Raw genomic sequence first — 21,615 nt, forward strand, 5'->3', positions numbered from 1 at the left:
CTGTGTACCTCATCATTCATCAGCCTTACTTTGGACAGTAAAATCCATGTATTTACCTACGTCTCTACTAAATACCATGTATTTACCTACTGATGTCCATAGCTTGATCCAGTATCATTGTAAAACTCCAAAACATTATGCTTCAGGGCAATAAAAACTCATCAGCCACCAGCAGAATGACACTGTTTATCAGTCAAATAAACACAACTTTGGATGCCAGGATTTGCTTTGATCTAGTCAATGTTCTAACTTTCATTTTGACCTTTGCCAAGCATCTTAACTCTTTCCTTGTTAACTATGGCTAATTTCTACATCAATAGGACTTTTAAGAAAGTGATTAATATTTATATTTAAAAGGAAGAGGTGCATCCCACATGGGGTTAACCCTAGAACCAAGTGAGGGTTTTTTGTTCATGATCCGATATATACTGTTTCCTATGGAGTGAGTATGCCAGAACCGGTTAAAAATAGCTTCTTCCATTCATTAGAGTCAGCAGATGGCCATTAATCTTCCTGAAAGTATTGATTCAAACTACTCGTCTCCACTTTCAAGGCCCTTCACAGACTACCCTCTCCCCATCTATCATCCCTCCTTACACAACTGAAAAGGTGGCTGGCTTTGTAACAAGTGGGTGACAGTTACAAACCAGCAAACTCTCTTACATGCTGCCCCTCACGTCCGGAGGGAGCCGTACACAGCATTACAAAGCTTTTCCATTTGTCTCCTTTAAATTTCCTAAAAGTTTCCTTTGCTGTAAGGACTACAAAAGCATTACATAGTTATACACTGGTTTGATGGACTAGAGTCTCTTTAGGACATGACCTTGCCAACAACCATCTTAACGTTATTTATTCCTCCATCTCCGATATCTATCTGTCCCAAACTGCAATGTCTCGTCTTACTCCTAGGCTGCAAGAACTTGAATGCAAAGTCTCTGCATTATGTACTGTCTAGCAGAACATTTCCCAGCACGCTATTGCAATATAGACGGTTAATAAGAAACAAATATTAGCTCAGGTCGTCAAGAACTGTAGGGTGCACCACAGAAAGGTGCACAGTGCCAAAACCCCATGAACTAGTGTAAGCCAAAATTAGCAAACCAGCATGGGAAGTGTTTTTGCCTGGCTGCAATTTAACCCCTGTAAGCCCAGTGCTGCACCTCAAAGAACACTGCCTGACCTTCACTGAGACTTACTACCTTAGGCTCAACGTTAAGCCAGCATAAATACATTTCATCTAGTTCATGAACGGCCACCCTGTAAGTTTCAGTATTGCAGTTCCCTGTGCATCTAGTGCTGGTGTTACCCATAGCAGATAACACCATGTCATTTCTATGCCAGCCAGCATAAACGTGCCCTTAGCGTATATGATAGATTAACTCCTTTACTTCTAGAAATGATGTTCTGTTGTTTGCTCATAAGCTAAATGTTCACTGTGGTTCCTTTAAACTCTAGACTAGCAGATTTGGCTAATATATATCTTCCTTCTGCCCTAGTTTCAAGATCTTCCCAAAGCCATGCGGATTTTGCTGGAAGAAATATTGAAGGTGCTAGAAGCTCTCACCAGGAAGACTTTTTAAAGACATCAAGAAACATATATTCCTTTCTTTCTCAAACCCAAATTCCAAGACAAGAAACTACATACTTTTTGGAAAGAAACCCCACAGTCATTAACACTCCATCCCTTATAATGAAAAGGAAGACTTCCCAAGCTCAGACATCATCAGCAAAAAAACCTGATATGGAGTCCACAGCACCTGAGAAACAATCTTTTCTTGGAAAAAGAAGTGATACGCACTCTTTCCTTCTGCACGAGGAGCCAGACCCCAGAGCCACAACTGTCAGTGTGACAACCCATACCCCTCTCCATTTTAAACAATACAAACCCAGTACAACACGGACTGTTCCTTCTCATCGCAACACAAATGCAAGTTCATTCTTTGCAAGGCCACATGCTGTTCAGCAAACTCATTCCAAGTATGGCTATTCTCCCAGGAAGTGGCCCAGTCAAGTTGCAATCTCAAAGACTAAACCACCCCAAGATTTCCCAACGGAGCAGCAGAGAGCATCTCCTTTGGTAACACGCCTCACCTCCCCTTTCCATTTAATAGGTTCTTCCCTTCATACAGCTCCCCAGAGTGCTAGCGTCCCACCAGGGTCTGCTCCTCAAGCAAGGCTTCCAGTACAGACCACAGCAGCCGGAAAGGCACACAACACAGCGATGGATCATGTGGAACTGCCAAAAACCAGCGGTGGGATGCATCAGAAAGTCATTTGCAATAATATACCGTGCTTTACTGGTGTGCAGTGTGAGCCGGCCGAAGGGGGAGGATTTAAATGTGGGCCTTGTCCCACTGGATACAGCGGTGACGGAATTACATGTGAAGGTAAGGGGGAAAATCCTCTTTCAAATTCTTTTATAACTTCAAATCTAATAACTCACCAAAGTAAAAATTAATTCTGATAATGAATTTGGAGATTTTTCTAGCTGGGATCATTCTGGTTTTCAAAGCCAATTGTATTTCAAAATAATAGAAAAACATTCTATAACTTTGGAAAAGCTCCTTCTGCTTACAAAAATGACATATTTATTTGATAATATCTAATCTATTGAAACCAGGGACAGATTGTGATCTTGCTTACCCTTGCTTAAGGCCAGATTCAATCTACTGAAGTCATTAATTTTGAAAACATATAAAACTTCTGTGGGAAAGAGCAAAATTTACTCCATTTCTCCATACAACACATATTCTAGGAAAAACTAATTGTTCTACCACCTTAAAAATTACTTTTAAATATCTGTCTAATATCTTAAATACAAAACTGAACTTGTAATCTGAAATGTATAGCACCAGAAGGGTTTTCACAATATATTGACTTATTTATTAGACAGCTTAGAATGCCTCTATAAAACAGTAGTATTATGCACATTGTTGAAACAATGAATTCCCTGACTTAGCTATCATTAATTGCACCTTTTGTTGAAATCCCTCTGATAAGTTGATGTCTTAATTGGCCTTTCACTACACAAAGCAAAAGTGCCTGCATCATTTATTTCATTCTCTTTCATGTACGGTTTCTCGCACTCTGCACATGGAGGTATAAAGCCCCCAGCAATACTGCAGCCCTCTAAGCTCAGAGCAGTCCTGGAGATATATTACAAAATGCATAAAGAAAAGGTTACTATAATCTTGGGTGCTATAATTTTTGCCTGTTTGCACATTTCTGAAATGCCCCTTTTAAAGGACTTAAGGTTACTTGTCATGAAAGACCCCGTCTTTGACCCCTGTTTCATACTTGGAGCTGGAAAAGTACCAAGGAGCTCCTTAATACTGGGAAGCCCAAAGCAAGTTTGATTGCAGAATGGCCTCCCCTCAAAGACCAGGCCCATGTACGTGTGAACATTTATGAATACGGGCATACAGCTGCTTTGTGTGTAAGTATATCTAGTATGCCCATCAGTATAGTCCTTAAAAGATAAATCTACCTCTGCCTTTTACTGTCTCGCAAGACGAGATGTTTTCTTCAATTACTAGTATTACTGAAAATCTCTCTGGAGAGTCCTTAGGATGAAATACTTTATTATCAACATCATTTTCTGTCTCGGGGCTTGATGACATGATACACAAACATCCTGTATTTGTCTCTTGTCACTGACGGTGTCACCTGACTCAATAATAAGCCTGTCTGCTCCCTACTTCTGCTTCATCCCGAGCCCCTCTGCGCACCTGCGAGCACCCTCCTGGAGCGTGGCCAGAAGGGTGAAGAGCACCCATTGTACCTCCAGCCATTGATGCCTCTTCCCATGTCAGATACAGCTGATTCATCATGACAGGTGAAGTTGAGAGATGAGGATAATTCCTTGGATTAAGGCCTGTCATAACCTCTGCTATCAGCACCTTACAACGCCGCCACGATTGTACCGACTTCCCTCAAAACAGTAGTACTCTCTAAGAACAGGAGGCAGCAAAATTGAACAAGTGATCAAAGCTCAGATGAGACCAGCATTTGCGAAATCTTCAGGCTTTGATGCAACATCTGTGGCAAGTGAGCAAAAATGTCGACAGCCTCAGACAGTATTGATTGTTGTCACCATCCTATTTGATATCAAAATTCATTGAGATAAAAGAAACAGCCCATCGGTAGCAAGTTTTAATACCTGTGGAGCTTGAGGGGATGTGACCTTTGTTTAATAAGAGTGTCTGAAAATACTTTAAGATAATAAATACTTTACCGAGTGATATTTATCTTGTGGCAGAATGTAATTTTTTTTTCCAGTTGTGCAGTTCAAAATCAGGCTTTGAGGACTAGTAGGGAAAAAATAAGCAGCATCCTGAAAATGAATTTCTCCTCTAAAATAAATCATATTCTAATTTTTATTTCTGTAATACTTTTACCCCTTTGGACAAGCCCCTCTATCTCCCTGTTATGATTTCTTTGGAAGTCCCCTCCCTCTACTCTGTCTTCCTGTTTTGGGAATCACAGACTCACAGGAGTCCAGGCTGGAAGAGACCTCTGGGGATCATCAGGTCCAACCTCCTATCTTCTTTTGGAAGAACATAGCTAGATGTCAGTCTGTTTGGCTTATATTCCAGCATCTAAACTGAGATATGTTCAGATGCTCAGCAATTTCCATTTAGATCGCCCCCTTCACCAGCAACAACTTTTTCATCTGTAAAAAGTAACGCCTTGCTTTTACCCATCTTGCTTTGGCGTAATAAGCATTACAGATTCTTAATTCTCTTACTTGTGTCTAATTACTCTGCAGATGAGCTGAGATGAAGTAGTTCCTCAATGCTCTGCTCATCACTCCATGCCCTTTCCTACAGCTGGCCAGGTTCTCAGCTTGTAGAGCTCTTTCACCTTCCTGCACAAAGGCAGTATTACCATTTATTAGTGGCCTAATGTTAAGACTAGTCTGCTAAACAGGCAAGGCCTTGAAAAACATTATTTCAGAGTGGCATTTTGGAGATAGCCAACATCACCTACACAATAATAAAAAATAAGTGAGAGAAATTAGGCCTACTGTAGTCCACTGGATTCTCCCGCATATTCTCTGGCAGAAGATGCTCGCTGGCCTTTATGGAGTCAACTTAGCCAAGGGTTCCTCTGGTGATGAGGGAGGTTACTAAATGCATAATTTTCACTCTGAGTGTCCTTTGCAAGTATATATACCGTAAAACCAATGCATTACTATGGTACACTCCTAGCAGTTTTACGGGACAGCACCTATCACCTGCCAAAGCACACTGCAGAAGTGCCGTAACGCTTAGAGAGCTTTAAATATTTCAGCTCAGTATGCCAATAGAATAAAAAACTAGTACTTTGATAATGCATAACTAGTCCAAACAGGATTGTTTTCAGAATGTTTCCGGTATTTTGTCTAGTGTATTACAAGTGGCACATGTAACGCAGCACTTTGTAACATTTGAGGCTAATGCTCTGAAATATTCATTAGCGTTGTTAGTCAGCTTAGAGCAATTACTCGTCATCCTGCCTCTGTTCCCCACTCTACAACAGGGACATAAGCCTGCACTTTCAAAGATGCTGTATCCACTAGGCAAGGAAACAAATGCTGCCTTTTCCCTGGGCTCGGTTTCTGCACCAGGGTCTGTGCATATGGCACTGTCTGAGAGCAGCTGTTGTATTTCTTGAGCTCCTTAGGGTGCCCTAAGGTGGAACATGTCCTTTCCATTCGATAACAGGGTTGAAGTTAACAAAAAATTCTGCTCTGGGCATCATTGTTGTGCTTCTTTCTGAGAGACCTAAACCCGAAGCCTGAAGAAAAATAAGAATTTAAGCCAAATTCCCAGTCATCCTTGTTTCTATTTCTCTAACCCCAAGTTCATTCAATAAGGAGTGTCTGGTTACTGAAATTGTACGATTAAAAAGTCAAAGACTCAGTTGCATAGAATGCTGACAATTACTTAAAACTATTTTGGATTCTAGTTTTTTACTAGTCATAAAGGTTCGTCAGAATTCCTGTGGAAGATGAAGTCATGCTACTTTAGAAACATTTTCTTAAAAATGTTAAGTCAGTAAAACTCTGGGATATTTTATAGGCTTTGCATGGTATTTTCTCATGGAAGGGGAAGTCTAGAACAGTAGTAGTCATGCTTTCTGCTCAAGAGTTAAAAACCCAGCTTTGCCTTGACATTACAAAACCACTGTTCAAACCAAATAATTTTCAAAATAACAGGAAAGACAGTAGTTGGAAAGTATTACGACCTCAGGATGCACAGCTGGATGAAAAGAGGCAAAAAATGTCAGGTAGCTGACATTCGTCTGATCTGACATTTTTATGCCCAGAAAGATCTACCGTATCAGACCAAAAGTCCTTCCCCTATCTCCAATAGCTACCGACAGCAGATGTCTGGCAGTACATGGGAAAGATATAGAGATACTGTCCAGAATAGTCTCTCAGCAAGTTATGGATCATGTGCTTCAAAAAGCAAAAGTGGTGCCTTTGAACAGGACCCTGTTCAGCCTTTCCAGGCCACATGTGATTTTGCAGTTTTCTATCCTATTCCCCCAAGTCATGTCTTTCCCAAAGACCGAATCTATTTACTTGTTCTTCTTACAAAAGCTCTTCTATAACTTTAGTTATCCCTGTCACCTTTTTTTGCGTCTTTTCCACTTTTACTACATCTTTTCTGAGCTGGGGGCTCAGACCTGAACATGGTATTTAAGATGCAGCTCACCATGGATACAGACCATAATAAAGTCTGGCATTTTGTGGTCTGCTCATTTCTTAACAATTCCTAACACTTTATTTGCTTTTTTGACTGCAGATGAACACTCAGCTGACATTTCACAAAATAAAATCCATTAGTACAACCTAACCAGAACTGTTGTCTGCATTTGTATTCCCAATTTATTCAGCGAAGTTAATCTTGTTAATCTTCTATTTGCTATGGGTATTTATTTCATAACTGGGCTCTGGACTGCTGGACTATTTAAATATGCATACAAGTTATTTTAATTGCACTAATACATGTTTTAACCCTGTGCTTTATTTCCTTTATCTGTGTATCTTACATGCAAAAGAAAGGCTTCAATCCATATCTGTTCAAAAGAAAAACCAATAACCTGGCTAGCCTGCAACATAACTTTCTTTTCCTTTTTTTCTCTCCCTTGTGCTGCACGTAGTCAAACTTCATTTGTACATTTAGGAAATTAGATTAGCACATCTTTGAAAGAAAATAAGTAATGTACAATGATTGCATGAAACAAGGTGGACTACGCTCCTTCCAGTGAATTTCCAAATTTTTAAATGGAACTGCAGGTAACTCTCACACCTCCGAGCCGTGCTTTGTTGGCGCGTGCCCAGGACCTCACATGCTGGATGGCACAGGGAGTTTACTCGCTGTTGAGAGGTTAAGCAAGAACTCTGTCCTGGAAGCCATTTGCTGATTAGGCTATCAAAAATGAAGGAAACAACACAGCATCTGGTATTCCTGAGTACCCCCAAAGTTATCGTAGAGAAACTTATAAAAAGTGCATGATCTCATTTTAATGGGAAAAAGTAGTTTCGGGATATTTCCCAAAAAGCCCTTTCAGAGAAAACAATAATGGACTTCTCCATTTTCACCTCCAGATTTTAAATTATAAACATAAACATACATACATTTGACAGCAAGATTGACCATTTTCAGCAATGTTTTGCTCTTTACTGTCATTTTATACCATCCAAAACCGCTTAGTATAAAAACACTGCAATACCTTTGTACAATTTAGCAAATGTTTATGGAAAAAAATATTCATTTCAGAAGATGAAGGATAGACGTTTCAGAAGAGAATTTGACACAAACAGTATATTTCTATTATGGAGAGAAATGTCTTTTAGGTGAATATTACTCTCGCTCTCACATTGCAGCCAGTGTTCAGTTTTTATCTTTTGCTATTCACCAGTAATAGAATAGTTTCAAACATTTTACTATTAAATGTCATCATAAGAGCTAAATGTTTTAATATCCAAAATACCATGTTCTTTTCTGACAGTTCAGATGCATCTTGAAATGTGTAAAGGCCAGATGGAAACTACTCTATTCAAATGGACACATCCGCTTTAAGTGCTACATACAGAACACGCTGAAATAAAGCATAATATGTTTGAATGTCACTGTGCTTGGCATAGCACTTAGGCACCTGGAGGCTTTATGCAACCATCATCCTACAGGAAAAGCAATCACATTTCACGTACTTCAAAAAGAGCGGTACATTTTTCCCAGGTTTTGTGTTTCCCTGTCTCCATGCAGAGAATATTATCTACTTCTACCTACTGTTAATTTCTAATTGCAAAGAAACTCCTTTGTAAGCAAGTCCTGTGCTTACGCAAGCCCAGGAGAACGGAGATGTTTCAGACGGACGTGTGCGCAGCGGACGGGTCGGCACCCTCCTTTCAAAGCCCTACGCCTGTCATTGACTTCAGTGAGATACAGCGTAAGCCCCCAAACACAAGTGGTGGCTTTTAAATATAGTACTGCAATTTTAAAGGAATAACAAATTTCTTTGAAAACAGCTTCAGTTTCTTTCCCTTTCTTCCACTCGCCATTTCATCACGGGCTGCTACCTGCTGTTCACTCTAATAGCGTGAGACCCCGAGCTGCCTGAGCCTCTGACTTGCACCAACAGCTGCTACCAGTGGCTGAATTAGAAGAACTTTGGGAAAGTTTACCACTAACTGCTTAAATGGGTCTAAATCAAATCTATTTAGTTGTCCAGACAATGTTGATTTTTTTTTATTCTTTTTTTCTCCCAGTTGTACACTTCAAATTTCAGCTAAACACATGCTGAATTGCAAATGTCTAAACCTTATAGCCCATCAAATCAAAACTAAATTTAGCTTAATGACATTCTCAGCATGTATAGTATTGATCTAAACTATATCTAGCGAGTTTTCTGTTCTCAGGCATGTCAAATCCTAAAGTTATTTTAATGCAGCATTGAAAATTTCACAGTTAAAGCTATATGGTAACAGGAAATGTAAATACTGAAGTACCTGAAAAGCAGATCTAATACCAAATATATTTCTTTAATGTGATTTGTGTCAAACTGGTTTATTTGAAGGTACCTTCTTGGAGCTTGTCTTTTTAACTGCAATTGGAAAATGTGTGGTGGCTTTCATAACTTTTTTGGATGGCAAAGTTCATATGCAATGGCTTTACCTGAAGGCTTGGTGATATCATAAGAGGTGAGGAGGCCTTCAATGCATGAGCTTTGTTGAAATTGTGTGGTGCCACAAGTATTTGTCCTTCATTTAGCTTTCCAGTTACACAGTCCATTTTCCAGTTTTAAGAGCAAAATGTGGTACAGTCAGGTTTTTTTTCCCCTTGTAACAATACTTAAAATGAAAGATGCTTTGTTTCAGATCTCTTTAGCTTCATTTTGCATTTTCCTTGGAATAACCTTGCTTAGCTTCATATCATTATAAAAGACAAAACTCTGCCAGTAAAGTGTGCCAAAGTACAACATTTTTCTCTGTATTCACTCCCCAAGCACATGGAAAGATATTTTTCATTCTGTTATGTGAGGTGGCTTTTTTTTCGGAAGGCGTGAGAGCCAGCTGACACACACGCTTTGCTCTGCTCCTGCACACCGCACTGACAGAAGTGTAATGGTCGTCTACCTTCGGTGGTCTTCTCTCGTCCTCTCCTGCATTTGGCAAACAAAACTACCTCTTACTAGAGGGCTGCAAATGGAAGTATTCATGACATCACATGCCAGGTATCTACCTTAGATGTTAGGTTTAAGAGGTTAAACCTTCCAGGTTCCCTGCACAATAGAGCCACTAGGCTCACAATGATCAACATTTAAAAAGCAAACAAGCGTCTTCAGCAAATAGCGTGTTTCAGGAGCTACAGTACTTTCCAGCTTTACACAATACACCTGCTCATCCTCTTTCTTCCACAGAATGACATTGCATATTGCAATACGTCAAGAAGTCATAATCTAACTTGCTGCTTTGTCTGCAGACATCACACTACTTATTAAACATTTAAATTGTTGCTTAATTGTCATTTTGCTGACAAATTTTCATACAACTCTTTTCTATACAGAACAAAACACTTCATCTACGCTTTAGTGAAACTTCTGACACCTGTTAAGGCTTACTGAATATCCACGAGGCAAATTTGTAGAGAGGGATGAGCAAGGTCTTTAGTATTAACTACATTCGTGCTTGATCCATCCTTAGTCTTCAAAAATACATACTTACAAATGTGCATGCTCAGAAGTTAAACATGATTATGTTAAAATCGTTCCCTTGCAGACATTATATAGCTACTTATTAGTTAGTGCTGTATTACTAATGTGATACCTGCAGTGTTTTCCTCAGTAGCCAAATTACTTGTTATATTAATAAAATGGTATGGGAAAAGTAGTAGCAAGCGCTGTGCTCATAACCACACAGAATGTAATATTTGAACTGTATTTTTTTTCTCATGTTTTATTCTTGCAGTGCAGTGCGATCCACCATGTGAGCATGGAGGAACTTGTCTATCTCAAAATACTTGTTCTTGTGCTTATGGATTTGTTGGTCCTCGATGTGAAACAAGTATGTATGAACTCATTCAGGATTTTCTCCTCATTACATGTTTGAATTTGCAGAAAATTAGAAGACAAAAAATTTATTTTTCTATAGTTCCCCTTAAAAGGATGATTGAATACAGCAAGGAAATCAAAGTATAATATATTGAAGTAATAAGTAGCTAAACTATTTCAGAGTATGTATTTACCAACAGCATAGTTGTATTATGTAAAAATATGCACATCTATATCAACGTTTTCTACATAAAAGTGCTTCTGGAAAAACAAACAAACAAGCAAAAACCTCCATGTTATTTATAGTAACATTGATGAAATTCAAGGTTGTGTGAGTGAATGCAGTAATACTAATTCTGAGAACACAAAAAGACAACCATACCTATTAGGAGTCACGTTATTGTGCAATACAAGTTACAAAGGAGGTTCAATATATAGAACATCTGGGAAAAAAATCAGCCTTCAAACCCTTCTATGTTAGCTGAGCGGTGAAACATATGCAGTTTCATTATTACAATCCTCGCTGCTTATTTAAATATCAGGTTGCCCTTCACAGGAATATAATTTTATCTCTGAACCAGAGTAGCTGGAATACTTAAAAAGCAAAGAATTTTAGATGCAGGACTTCTAATAGAGAAAGAGAACCAAGGAAAGGGGCAGATTCATCCCTCAGTTTACCTCTTGGACTAATACCATTGGTTATTTGCAACTTTAGGATCTGCATCGGTGTTAGTGATAAGAGATTTTGATCCTTTGCGTATTTTCCAGTGGTGTGTAACAGACACTGTCACAACGGCGGGGTCTGTGTGTCACCGGATGAGTGCAAATGCAGAAATGGATGGAGCAGCCCTTCTTGTGAAACAGGTAAGTGGTTAGCAATGACTGGTCTCTCATGTCTTTTGCTGCCTGAAATGCATGTGATTCCCACAAGTCAGCAGTCAGACTGGGAATTGCTTAGAGAATTAAAACATAGTAACAGGAGACCTAGTAAAGGGCAAAACCTCGGAAGGCTTTGAGTTTATGTAAATATACACAAGTTTAGATGTTTATCTAAATCTCAGGGTCACATAGACGAAACCCACGAACAAAACCTTTTTGCAGCTTTTTAAGCGTGTGTGATTCTGCAGTTTATTCTTAGCACGCACAAAAACGAAAATAAAGCTATTCACCATTTCAGAAGTTACAACCTTACTAGGTAGCTTCTGCAAATGAGAATAATTCTCACTGGGACTTTGGAGATATATTGATTTACAGTCTCAGCTGCCATGGACATAACCTCACTCTTTGTTGGTCTTGTTCACGGAGAGCTCGAAGAATGAGTCCTGCCCCACACCCGCAGTGGCAGAGGTCAGGGCAATGCAGCCATCTGCACTGCTCACGATCTGTGCAACTTCCAGTTTTCATCGCTTTTAACCCTACACATTTCTCTCAAGGTATGATGGTGGGGCAGAAAGAAGAAGGATTTGGCTTTTGGTGATTTTTAATGGTATGCAGTCAAATCTGAACTTAAAAGTACAGTTTATGGAGACAGGAATAGAAGGAGGCCAGTTTAAGTTAGGACAAGAACGTAAGCAAGCAACCGTGACTTCTGGTATTAAGTTAGCACTTCTAATACTGCACAGTCTAAGGAAGAAAAGCGAACATAGAAGGGTAAGCTATCAGAAACTGAGACTGGCTACTCAGATTTTTGTAGTCCAGTTCTTGGATTCAGTTTCACCATCCGGGAGATGGCTTGTGACTGTTCGAGAAAAAACAAAAGCCAGTTTGCAAGGAGGATGTAACCATTCACCGCCTAATGTTAAACATCCTGCTGCTGCTGGAATTCACGCTGCTCCTCCTGCGTCTCCTACTTGCAGAGCACCTACAAAGGCATCCACAGAAGTGTGCACGCTCAGGGAAAAGCCACCTCCACCCGTCAGTACAAAATGACAAGGTGAGGATTGGAACTAGGTACCTATTTCTAGTCAGGACTCATAGTTTTGAGCCCTGTTTTGAATAGATACCGCTCAGACCTTCCTCTCAGGGCCTAAGCGCTAAAAGCTGGAGTACATGTTTTTCCTCCAAAGGCACAGCAACTACAGCACTCACCTGGGACAAGGCATGCAGAACAGTGAAATATTAAAAGGAGCAAGAATGAGGAGTACCTTAATCAGGGCCAAACCTCAAGGCTACAGAGGCAGTCTGCCTCTTCCATAGTGAATATTAAATGACTAAGAGACCTTCAGCCTACATTACTTTTCCTGGAAGGTGAGAGATGTCATTTTAACCTCCATCTCCCAGAGACTGCTCTTCCTGTAAGTGGTGAAATGACAGACCTATTGAGGACACATAAATTAACCTAGCTAAGATCCACGGTAAACGACGGGGATTGCCACTAGCTATTCTGGTTCCCACTATCTCCTCTTTTTCCTGACGGAGATTACTCTCCTTGAGTTCTGCAAATTTATTTTGGGGTGGCTTTAAACAGGATTATTCCAAGAGGATGACAAGCAACAGCAGCAGAAGCAGTAATTTCCAACCCAGAATAACAGCAGCAGGATTTGTTTGTCTGCCAATACCTTAGGTGAAAGACTATCAGGCTCACCTCTTTGGCACTGTTTTGTGTGCACTACACAGAGTATTTTGTGGATACTTTTGGGGTTTCCTGCCTCAGGTGATACGATAGGAGTCTCTGGATGAACACAGATATAGAAACAAAAAAAAAGGGATTTAGGGGACTTTACCAATGGAAATATAAACACTGACAGAGTGTGGACATCTGTGAACTAGCTAGGACAATGAGGCAACTAATCCAAATTCACTATTAGCAATGAATGAAGTCTATTTTGATTTCATAAGTGATTGCTGCTTAGTCAGAAAAGCCTCTCATCTAGACTACAATTTCACTTTTTTCTCTTTCCAAATTGACGTTTTATTTCTCCTTTAGTTCATCTGAAACATTTTAGTGACCCTTAATTTATTGAAGCTTAAATGTGTTTAATTTATTTAATGGGCTATTCTATAAGATACTGAAAGACAAAGGGAATAGAAGGAAAAAGACTGTTTTAGTGTGTCACTCTGCTTTACAATGAAAACTTTATCAGATTCCTTGTTCTTCACACAGTGACTTCCCAACTAAACGAATTTGCAATTCTAATACCTTTTTTTTCAACAGTCAGGTACTTGCCACATAGAAATATGCAAGACAGCTTTTAATTCCTGATGCCTGTTATATCATCTACAGTAGTAACAGATAAACAAAGAGGCAAAGGGAGCTCAGCCAGTGGCTTTGCTGGTGAGGCATGAGCCAGTATGTCGTGGGAACTGGCGTTTAAAGGAGGCAGAACAAACGGAGGTTTTGCGGTGCATACCTATTCAACTTCACGGAAATGCCACGATGCTCTGCTGAACTCAGACAAAGCAGCAAATGGTTAATATCTCATCTCCAGGTTACTCAGGCTGTATGCAATGTGACTACATTTTGCTACCTTGGGATCGTGTTTGGTGGGGATACTAGAGTAGAAGCAAATGAACTATGCAAATCAAAGACATCAGAAATAAACTATTAAATTATATTTTATTTCATCCCTCAAGCTATGCTAAAACACCACTGAAATGCTCCCACTGTGTCGACAATGACTAAATGCCACAGCACAACTGACCAGCAAGGACTGTGTGAAATTTATTACAATATTACTAGAAATGTTTATTCTAATGACATGTGCAGCAGCAAAAGACAGCCTACTCCAAAAAATTCAAAACTGTAAGAGATTTATATGGGTATCTTGTATTCACATACAGCTGTGTGCAATCCTGTGTGCTTGAATGGAGGAGTCTGTGTACGGCCAAATTTGTGTACATGTCCTCACGGTTTCTACGGGCCACAGTGCCAGAGAGGTAAGAAAGTTCTACTTATCATCTTGATAAAGGATCCAGGCTTAAAATATAAACAGCAGCCTATATCATTATCTGCCCCCACATGAAGTATATCCAGAGATTTTCCTTGTCATAACTCCCTGTGTGCTCCTGTGATGTTATAGTCTGTCGTAAATCCGCATTATATTGTTCTTAATGATATTGTGAAGGAGTAAGCACTTATTTCTGATGGCATTAATGATAACTAAACAATTAATCTAAAACTATCTGAAGTCAGTGATATCACTAATTAGCAACTATTCAATTAAACGTTAAAGCATGGTTCTATTTTGTTCATTTTGCGTAGTCTATAGTGTGTACTACACTGTGTTTCAGAGCCGATGATAATTTATCTTCAAATGGGGCTCACAATATCACCTATTTGACCATCCTAGAGTGTAGTGGATGGGACTTGTATAGGACTTCTTCAGATCCCTGCTCAAAGACCTGATCAAATATCATTCTGCCTGACATAGAGCAGAACCTGATTTTGAATCCCTGTCCTAAAGGGGAGAGCTCTAAACTGAGGCTAACAGTACCTTGGGCTTGTTGCTCAATTCACTTATGCTGCAGAAGTCAAATTAATGAACACTTTACCTGTTAGCCCAGGCAGAATAGACATGAGAGAAACATGTCTGGGGCTCAAATAGCTGGAGGATCCCTGTGCTTTACCATTTGCTTTTCATTTTTTTGAGCATGGCTCTAATAACCCCTCCTGAATCTGGGAATATAAATACATTCTTATTAGCAAAACTGAACTATTTCAATATTAAAAGTTCTTTTCTCTTTCTCTCTCTCTTTTGTTTCCCTGGAGTTCCTAGATGAATGCAATCCCAATGCATATTTTTGCAAATGAATGTTTCACGCACAAAAATCTAACTGCAAATGGAGCTCGCTGGAAGCTCTTTGTTTTTGTGATGTTGGGGGTGAAGGAGAGAGTGAAAATGATACAGACTCTCTAATTTGATGATCTTTCTCTTGAGGTTCAACATGGAAGGTGATTTTCAACATCTAAGTGGTTTGGAATTTTTATCCTTAAGTGTTATGATTTAGACAGAACTAAAACTTGAAAATAAATATCCACATTTGTGGGATATGGAAGTGATATGGGGAGATAGTGGATAGAAGCTGAAGAAAAGCAAAGCCCTTCCTTCTGCTTCACTGAGAAGGGGGGAAGAAATAGCACCAAAACCAAGTTAGCAAATATCAAACACTGATCTATAGTTCAAGGGCAGAAGCCCTTGAAGAAGCCCTTTAGCTAGAGAGTTAAAAACCTACGAGATTCTCAGGAATATTCCGACCACTTAACTGCAGGTATCTAAAAGAGACCCTTAGGTGCTAGGAGTCATGTCCCACATTCTTTCCACAAACAAGAGAGAATCAGGATCTCCAGCTAGGCACCTGCCCAAGTCACCCTTTGGAGAGACACCTTCTCTACTCTGACTAAAGAAAAAAGCCTCTGCAGACTGGTCTCCCAATACAGGCACCTAAATAAGGAGCCTATATTTAGGCAACATTGATCCCCTGTGTGATTTCAGTACACAAAACTTTTGCTTTCCTTTCACTAGCTGTTTGCATTCCCCCTTGTAAGAACGGTGGTCACTGTGTTCGAACCAATGTGTGCTCCTGCACCGAGGGCTACACTGGAAGAAGGTGTCAGAAAAGTAAGTTACAAATTTCCCTTTGCTTTCCAATGTTCTCTGACTCATAAACAATTTTTCTCCCTTCTGTGCACATTCAACAGAATATTTAGTTTGGATTTATGCCGTGACCTCCTATATTTCTATCAGAGCACATATAGCACTACATTATGTCTAAAATCAACCTGTTAATTAGAATAACATTAAGTCAAATCAATGTTGGGAGTAGAACATTTTGCTAAAATCCTCTCTAAATATTTCATGCATTCAGAATAAATAACACTCGTATTTGGAGATGAATTAATTATTTTGCATTAAAGATTTTTATGGGGAAAAAATAAAAGCCAAAGGCAGAGCAGCTGACTGAGATCCTTAAAAATACTAGAACATCATACTTCTAGCTTAATTAAGACAGTTGGTTAATAACACTTCACCCTTGCCTTTGTTCTTTTCACTGAAAACTCCCTCTTCACCTTAGCATTGGTATTCATATTCGATTCTTCTATTCTTCTGGGGAAATAGGTTATTTTGGCACTTTTACAGACTCTATTGCTCAACAATATCTGACACCCAGGGAGTTTAGGATATGTAGGTGAAAACTTTTTTTATTTTTTTATTATTTCTTAACCAGTTTGAAATTGGCAAAAGGGGAGCTGTGAAAACAACCATTCTTGGCAACGAAGAATCTGTACATTTCCAGAGCACTTTATGTCTCTCACACACAGAGAAAAAAAGCTAGTAAAAAATTCCTTCCAGCAACAAAAGCCTTCTCAATCCCCATACTACAGCTCTTCCCTCCTTCAGCAGGGAGAATCACAATGCACAGTTCTGCCTGGCTGCAAAGTACACAATTGAATAGTCTGCTCTAGCAGGAACAAGCTGGAGGGAAGAAAGGAGGGAAAAAACCTTATGTTTGGCATCTTGTTTTTAAGGTTAGAGAACATTAGAAAAGTGCTGTTTCCAGCTTTAAACATACTACCACATCTCCAGACAGATCAAAGGAAAAAGAGATGATCATGATTGCAGTCTAGCAAAGCACTCCCCTAAATGCTCCGACTGCTACTACCAACCCACAGCATGTTTCTTTCCACTTTCAAAAAGTTTATGAGGTTTTGTTGCCCATCTTGGTATAATCTTTTGCAGAAAAAAGCTTTTTGATATGATGAAAATATTTTTGTTCTGTCCAATCTCAGCCTCCATTCTACTTCAATAACCAGTATATATATGTTTTATTTAGCTTAGTGTTATAAAAACTTAAAGAAAGAACCTGTGTCTGTGATGAATGAAGAGAAACATGATTAAGTAGAAGGCAAATGCTACTATTTGCCTACTCTTACTGGCCACTGACTGTTCATAGGTAAAAAATGTTGAGTAATGTTTCTTTTTTCTTGCTTACAATCAACGGCGCATGGGACAAGTATCATGATCCATAGAAAGAAATAGTTTATTCACAAGTTCTTCATAGCAAGCCATTGCTATTAGAGCAGTGTGTCTTATCGTTGTTGTCATGTAAAATAGCTTCTCTCTCCTCTGCCAGAGGATCCAGATTTCTCTGCTCCTCTGGAGCAAAGGACTGCAGGGCACACAGCAGAAATAAGTCTCAGCTGACCTCCACAAACTTTCCCCCACAAACAAAACGGAGAAAACTAGTGCTCCCATCAGTTGGAGGCTGCGCTCTGTCCCATACAGCTCGGAGTTCAAATGCCAAAGGCATTTCATACCTTTTTTTAGGTATGATTTTATATCATATTTTCAGTCAGGTATTGTCTTGATTAGTGAATCAGCTGATGTTCTTGGCATACACTTAAAGGCTAGGAGTATATATATGAACATGTGTTGCTAACTTATTTACACACAGACAGATGAAAAAGTGGAAAATAAATTCCTAGAATGAAGTTCCACTACCCAAACATTTTTTCTTAAATAAAACATATTAAAAGTACCACAATATCCATTTTACATTCCAGAAAGAGCTAATATGTCATGTAGCTCATTCTGTCTCATTTGCAGTATCACTAGCAGTGTATATATATACTTATACAGTGATCAAATAGATTTTGATAATCCTGCAGCCGCTTGGCCCACTGACTCTGTAGAGGTGAGACCAGCCCCATGAGCTGTGTGCCTGAATGCCCAGAAACCCGGCTGGGAGACGATCCTTGCAGTGCTTTTGCTAACCTTCCTGGGAAGGGTACCGCAAGGAAGGAATCAGAAAAAAAAACAGTAGATTTCTACTTTACAGAGAGGGTTTTCTCTGGATTTGAGCATCTTTTCTGTTTGCCTTTAAGGACCTCATGTAACTCAGCTGTGCCCTGGGTGAGACTTTTATGGTTTTATTCTGGATGTATGACTTGTCATAGTAATTGCACACAGAGTTGTAATATCCTTACACAAAGAGTAAGGAAAAGAAATACATATATGACAATAGCAAAACTGTAATTAGAAACAAAGTTTACTCGGTGTTTAATACTGCAGCAGCTCCCATTTGCAAATCACCAGGCCCATGTACGACATTTTCAGAAGAACTGCCAGAGGTGAACGTGTGGCCAAATCGTAGCTCAGTGGCGTCTAACCCATCGCAGTCAGGTTACCCCACGCTGATAAATGCACAGCTGGCTTAGCCAAAATGAGAAAAACAATTCCTTGTGAGGGATTTTATCATTATTTTACTTGTTCTTTGCTCTCTGAATATGAGTTTGCAGTATCCTTAAGTCCTTTTACACTTCTAATACAGTTTCAAAAACCTCTGACAGCAAATCAGCTTTGCTATGCACTTACACTGAGTCTCTAATCTTAGAAATTTTGGGCAGATTTATTACCTGCCTAATAAAACCTATCAAGATAGAGTGAGTAAACTTAAGACTAAGAAAGACAAGTCTGAAGAAGTTTCCCACCCATGTATTACATGCAGAGCAGCCTCACATTCTTGATATTTAGTTTGGGAAAATATTTGGGGGTTTGGGAAATTTCCCATAAACCATAAAACCCGAGAAATAGTCTTTTCAGAAACAGTCATCTGAACAAAAATATTACCTTCTGAACCTGCAGTGAATGCTTGAAATTGGCAGTCTTTTCAATTTCGTTATTGTTTATACACAGCAGTACACAGTTTTTGCACACTTATCTCTGAAACCTGCTAATAATGATATGAATTGCATCAGTAAACCCTTAGATTTCAGCTTTAATATGCTCCAACATGGAGTTAGAGCAAGGGGAAAATTCCCTGCCATGCACAGCCCTGATTACAGTAGGGCCGCTGCAGTTTCCAGGCTCATGGCACCATAACACTTCTGGATGACCCCTTTGATGGAGCTACGTGAAGTCAGGAAGCCAGAAGCATTTGGATGCCCATCCTGGAGGTAATTTGCACATTAGGGTTGTTCCTAATGTGTGAATCCAAGTGTTTTGCAACTCAGAAACTTTGTATCAGAAATAGTGTGGCCAGCAGGAGTAGGGAGGTGATCGTGCCCCTGTACTCGGCACTGGTGAGGCTGCACCTCGAATCCTGTGTTCAGTTCTGGGCCCCTCACTACAAGAAGGACATGGAGGTGCTGGAGCGTGTCCAGAGAAGGGCAACGAAGCTGGTGAAGGGCCTGGAGCACAAGTCTGATGGGGAGCGGCTGAGGGAACTGGGGTTGTTTAGCCTGGAGAAGAGGAGGCTGAGGGGAGACCTCATGGCGCTCTACAACTACCTGAAAGGAGGTTGTAGCGAGGTGGGGGTTGGTCTCTTCTGCCAAGTAACAAGCGATAGGACGAGAGGAAACGGCCTCAAGTTGCGCCAGGGGAGGTTTAGATTGGATATTAGGAAAAATGTCTTCCCCAAAGGGTTGTCAAGCACTGGAACAGGCTGCCCAGGGAAGTGGTTGAGTCACCATCCCTGGAGGTATTTAAAAGACGGGTAGATGTGGTGCTTAGGGACATGGTTTAATGGTGGACTTGGCAGTGCTAGGTTAATGGTTGGACTCAATGATCTTAAAGGTCTTTTCCAACCTAAACGATTCTATGATTCTATGATTCTATGATTCAGATGTAAGTAGCAGCCAGTCAAGTGGGACAGACATTTGTCCTTGTGATGAGTCAACAAAATAAGAATAATAATAGTTGTGGGTGTCTGTTTCTCCAGTAATTAATGCTCATAAGTACTTCTTTCATCTTAACAAATATCAAAAAAGACACTTAATATCCATAATTGAAATAACAGAATAAAGAATTCACATACTCTAAACCAATTGCATATTTATCATATTACCAGTTTTATGAAGTTTTTTTAGGTAAGAACAGTGTTTAGAGGCAAAGATAAAAATAAGTCCAGTCAGTTTTTTGGTCAGTTACCCCTTGGATATTTTGGCATTGTTTCCACTGCTTTTAGACATTTCTCTTTCCTTCCTAATATCTCACTTCTGTTTGCTTTCGGCAGCTTCAGATTCTCAACTGAAGGAGATAATTAAAACTAAAAGCCATGGCAGCCAAAGACAGGTTATTTCTAAATTGAGCCCAAATACGCTACTGGTTTATTTTAAATATGTGGCAACATGCCTTAGGATTTTCACTTCCATCCCTGTCTGTACAGTTTGGCATTTCTAATACTCTCTGCCTGACAGCTATAAATGTGCAGGACGGAGTGGCAGCACCATGCCTTTGCCATTCGGGCTTACTCTTCTTTGCTTCTTTAATATAAGGAGAAAGGCATTCAGCCTGAAAGTTTGTGTTTGTTTTGTATGTAAATAAACATCGTCTTAAAAAAACGTGTAAATCAACCAGGTCTGATTGGCTGCCAGCTGAAATATAAGGCTTTGCCTGGTGTGTTTACTGATAAATAACTGCCTGGTGATCATGCAAACCAGACACCCACACCCAGGAGGAGCGGGTGTCAGAGCTGACAGTGAAATGTATGGTTATGCCTCAGCAATTGTACTACCTTGTATCCTCGCTTGCTACGCATTGTTTTCAGTATAATCAGTCTTGTTGAGTGGAAAGAGGCAAATGCTGGCAGTACCTCAAAATAAAATATATTTCTGGATCGACTTTGCATCAAACGAACATACTTGGTATTAATACTAAGAAAAGTTATTTGTGTGTGGTTTTAAATTACATTTTGAAGAAATGCACAGCTGTAACAATCCTGGAATATCACTCCTGTTCACGAGGCTTTAAAGCAGTGTTCACATTGATTTCTACTACATCCTTACAAAAATTATAAACAAAGAAAATAGGTTAGATTTCATTTATTTACTAGATGTATTTTCATAGGATTGCTTTAGAAACAACTCTTGAAAAAGGAAAGCTAATAAAAGCTGAGTTTTCTTGTGAAGGATTGGAGTGAAGAAAAGGGGAGAAAAAGAGGAACTCATGGGACCACACGTTTATTCCTTCTCCGTTGCTATCTGCTTCTAGTGAGTTCATCCCAGCAAAAAGGCAAGCCACAGCTCCCTCTGGAGCTCATCAGCAAGCAAAGGTCACAGGAGAACAGTGCTGAACATCCTCCTCCTCCCTTCTCCAGAATACCAAGCACATCTGCAGCCTGACCTCGGCCTCTCGT

At 39.7% G+C, this 21,615-nt stretch overlaps 1 protein-coding gene across 1 annotated transcript in view; it reads left to right on the forward strand.

Moving 5' to 3' along the window:
• Nucleotides 1-21,615, forward strand: part of LOC142083383 (von Willebrand factor D and EGF domain-containing protein-like) — a 183,339-nt gene that overhangs the window by 134,284 nt on the left and 27,440 nt on the right. The window contains exons 21-25 of the mRNA XM_075152716.1: nt 1,497-2,387; nt 10,460-10,555; nt 11,311-11,406; nt 14,323-14,418; nt 16,005-16,100. Of these exons, the coding sequence (XP_075008817.1) occupies nt 1,497-2,387; nt 10,460-10,555; nt 11,311-11,406; nt 14,323-14,418; nt 16,005-16,100 (1,275 nt within the window). The remainder of the gene's footprint in view (nt 1-1,496; nt 2,388-10,459; nt 10,556-11,310; nt 11,407-14,322; nt 14,419-16,004; nt 16,101-21,615) is intronic.

Source organism: Calonectris borealis, chromosome 6 (assembly GCF_964195595.1).
Source record: "Calonectris borealis chromosome 6, bCalBor7.hap1.2, whole genome shotgun sequence".
NCBI lineage: Eukaryota > Metazoa > Chordata > Aves > Procellariiformes > Procellariidae > Calonectris > Calonectris borealis.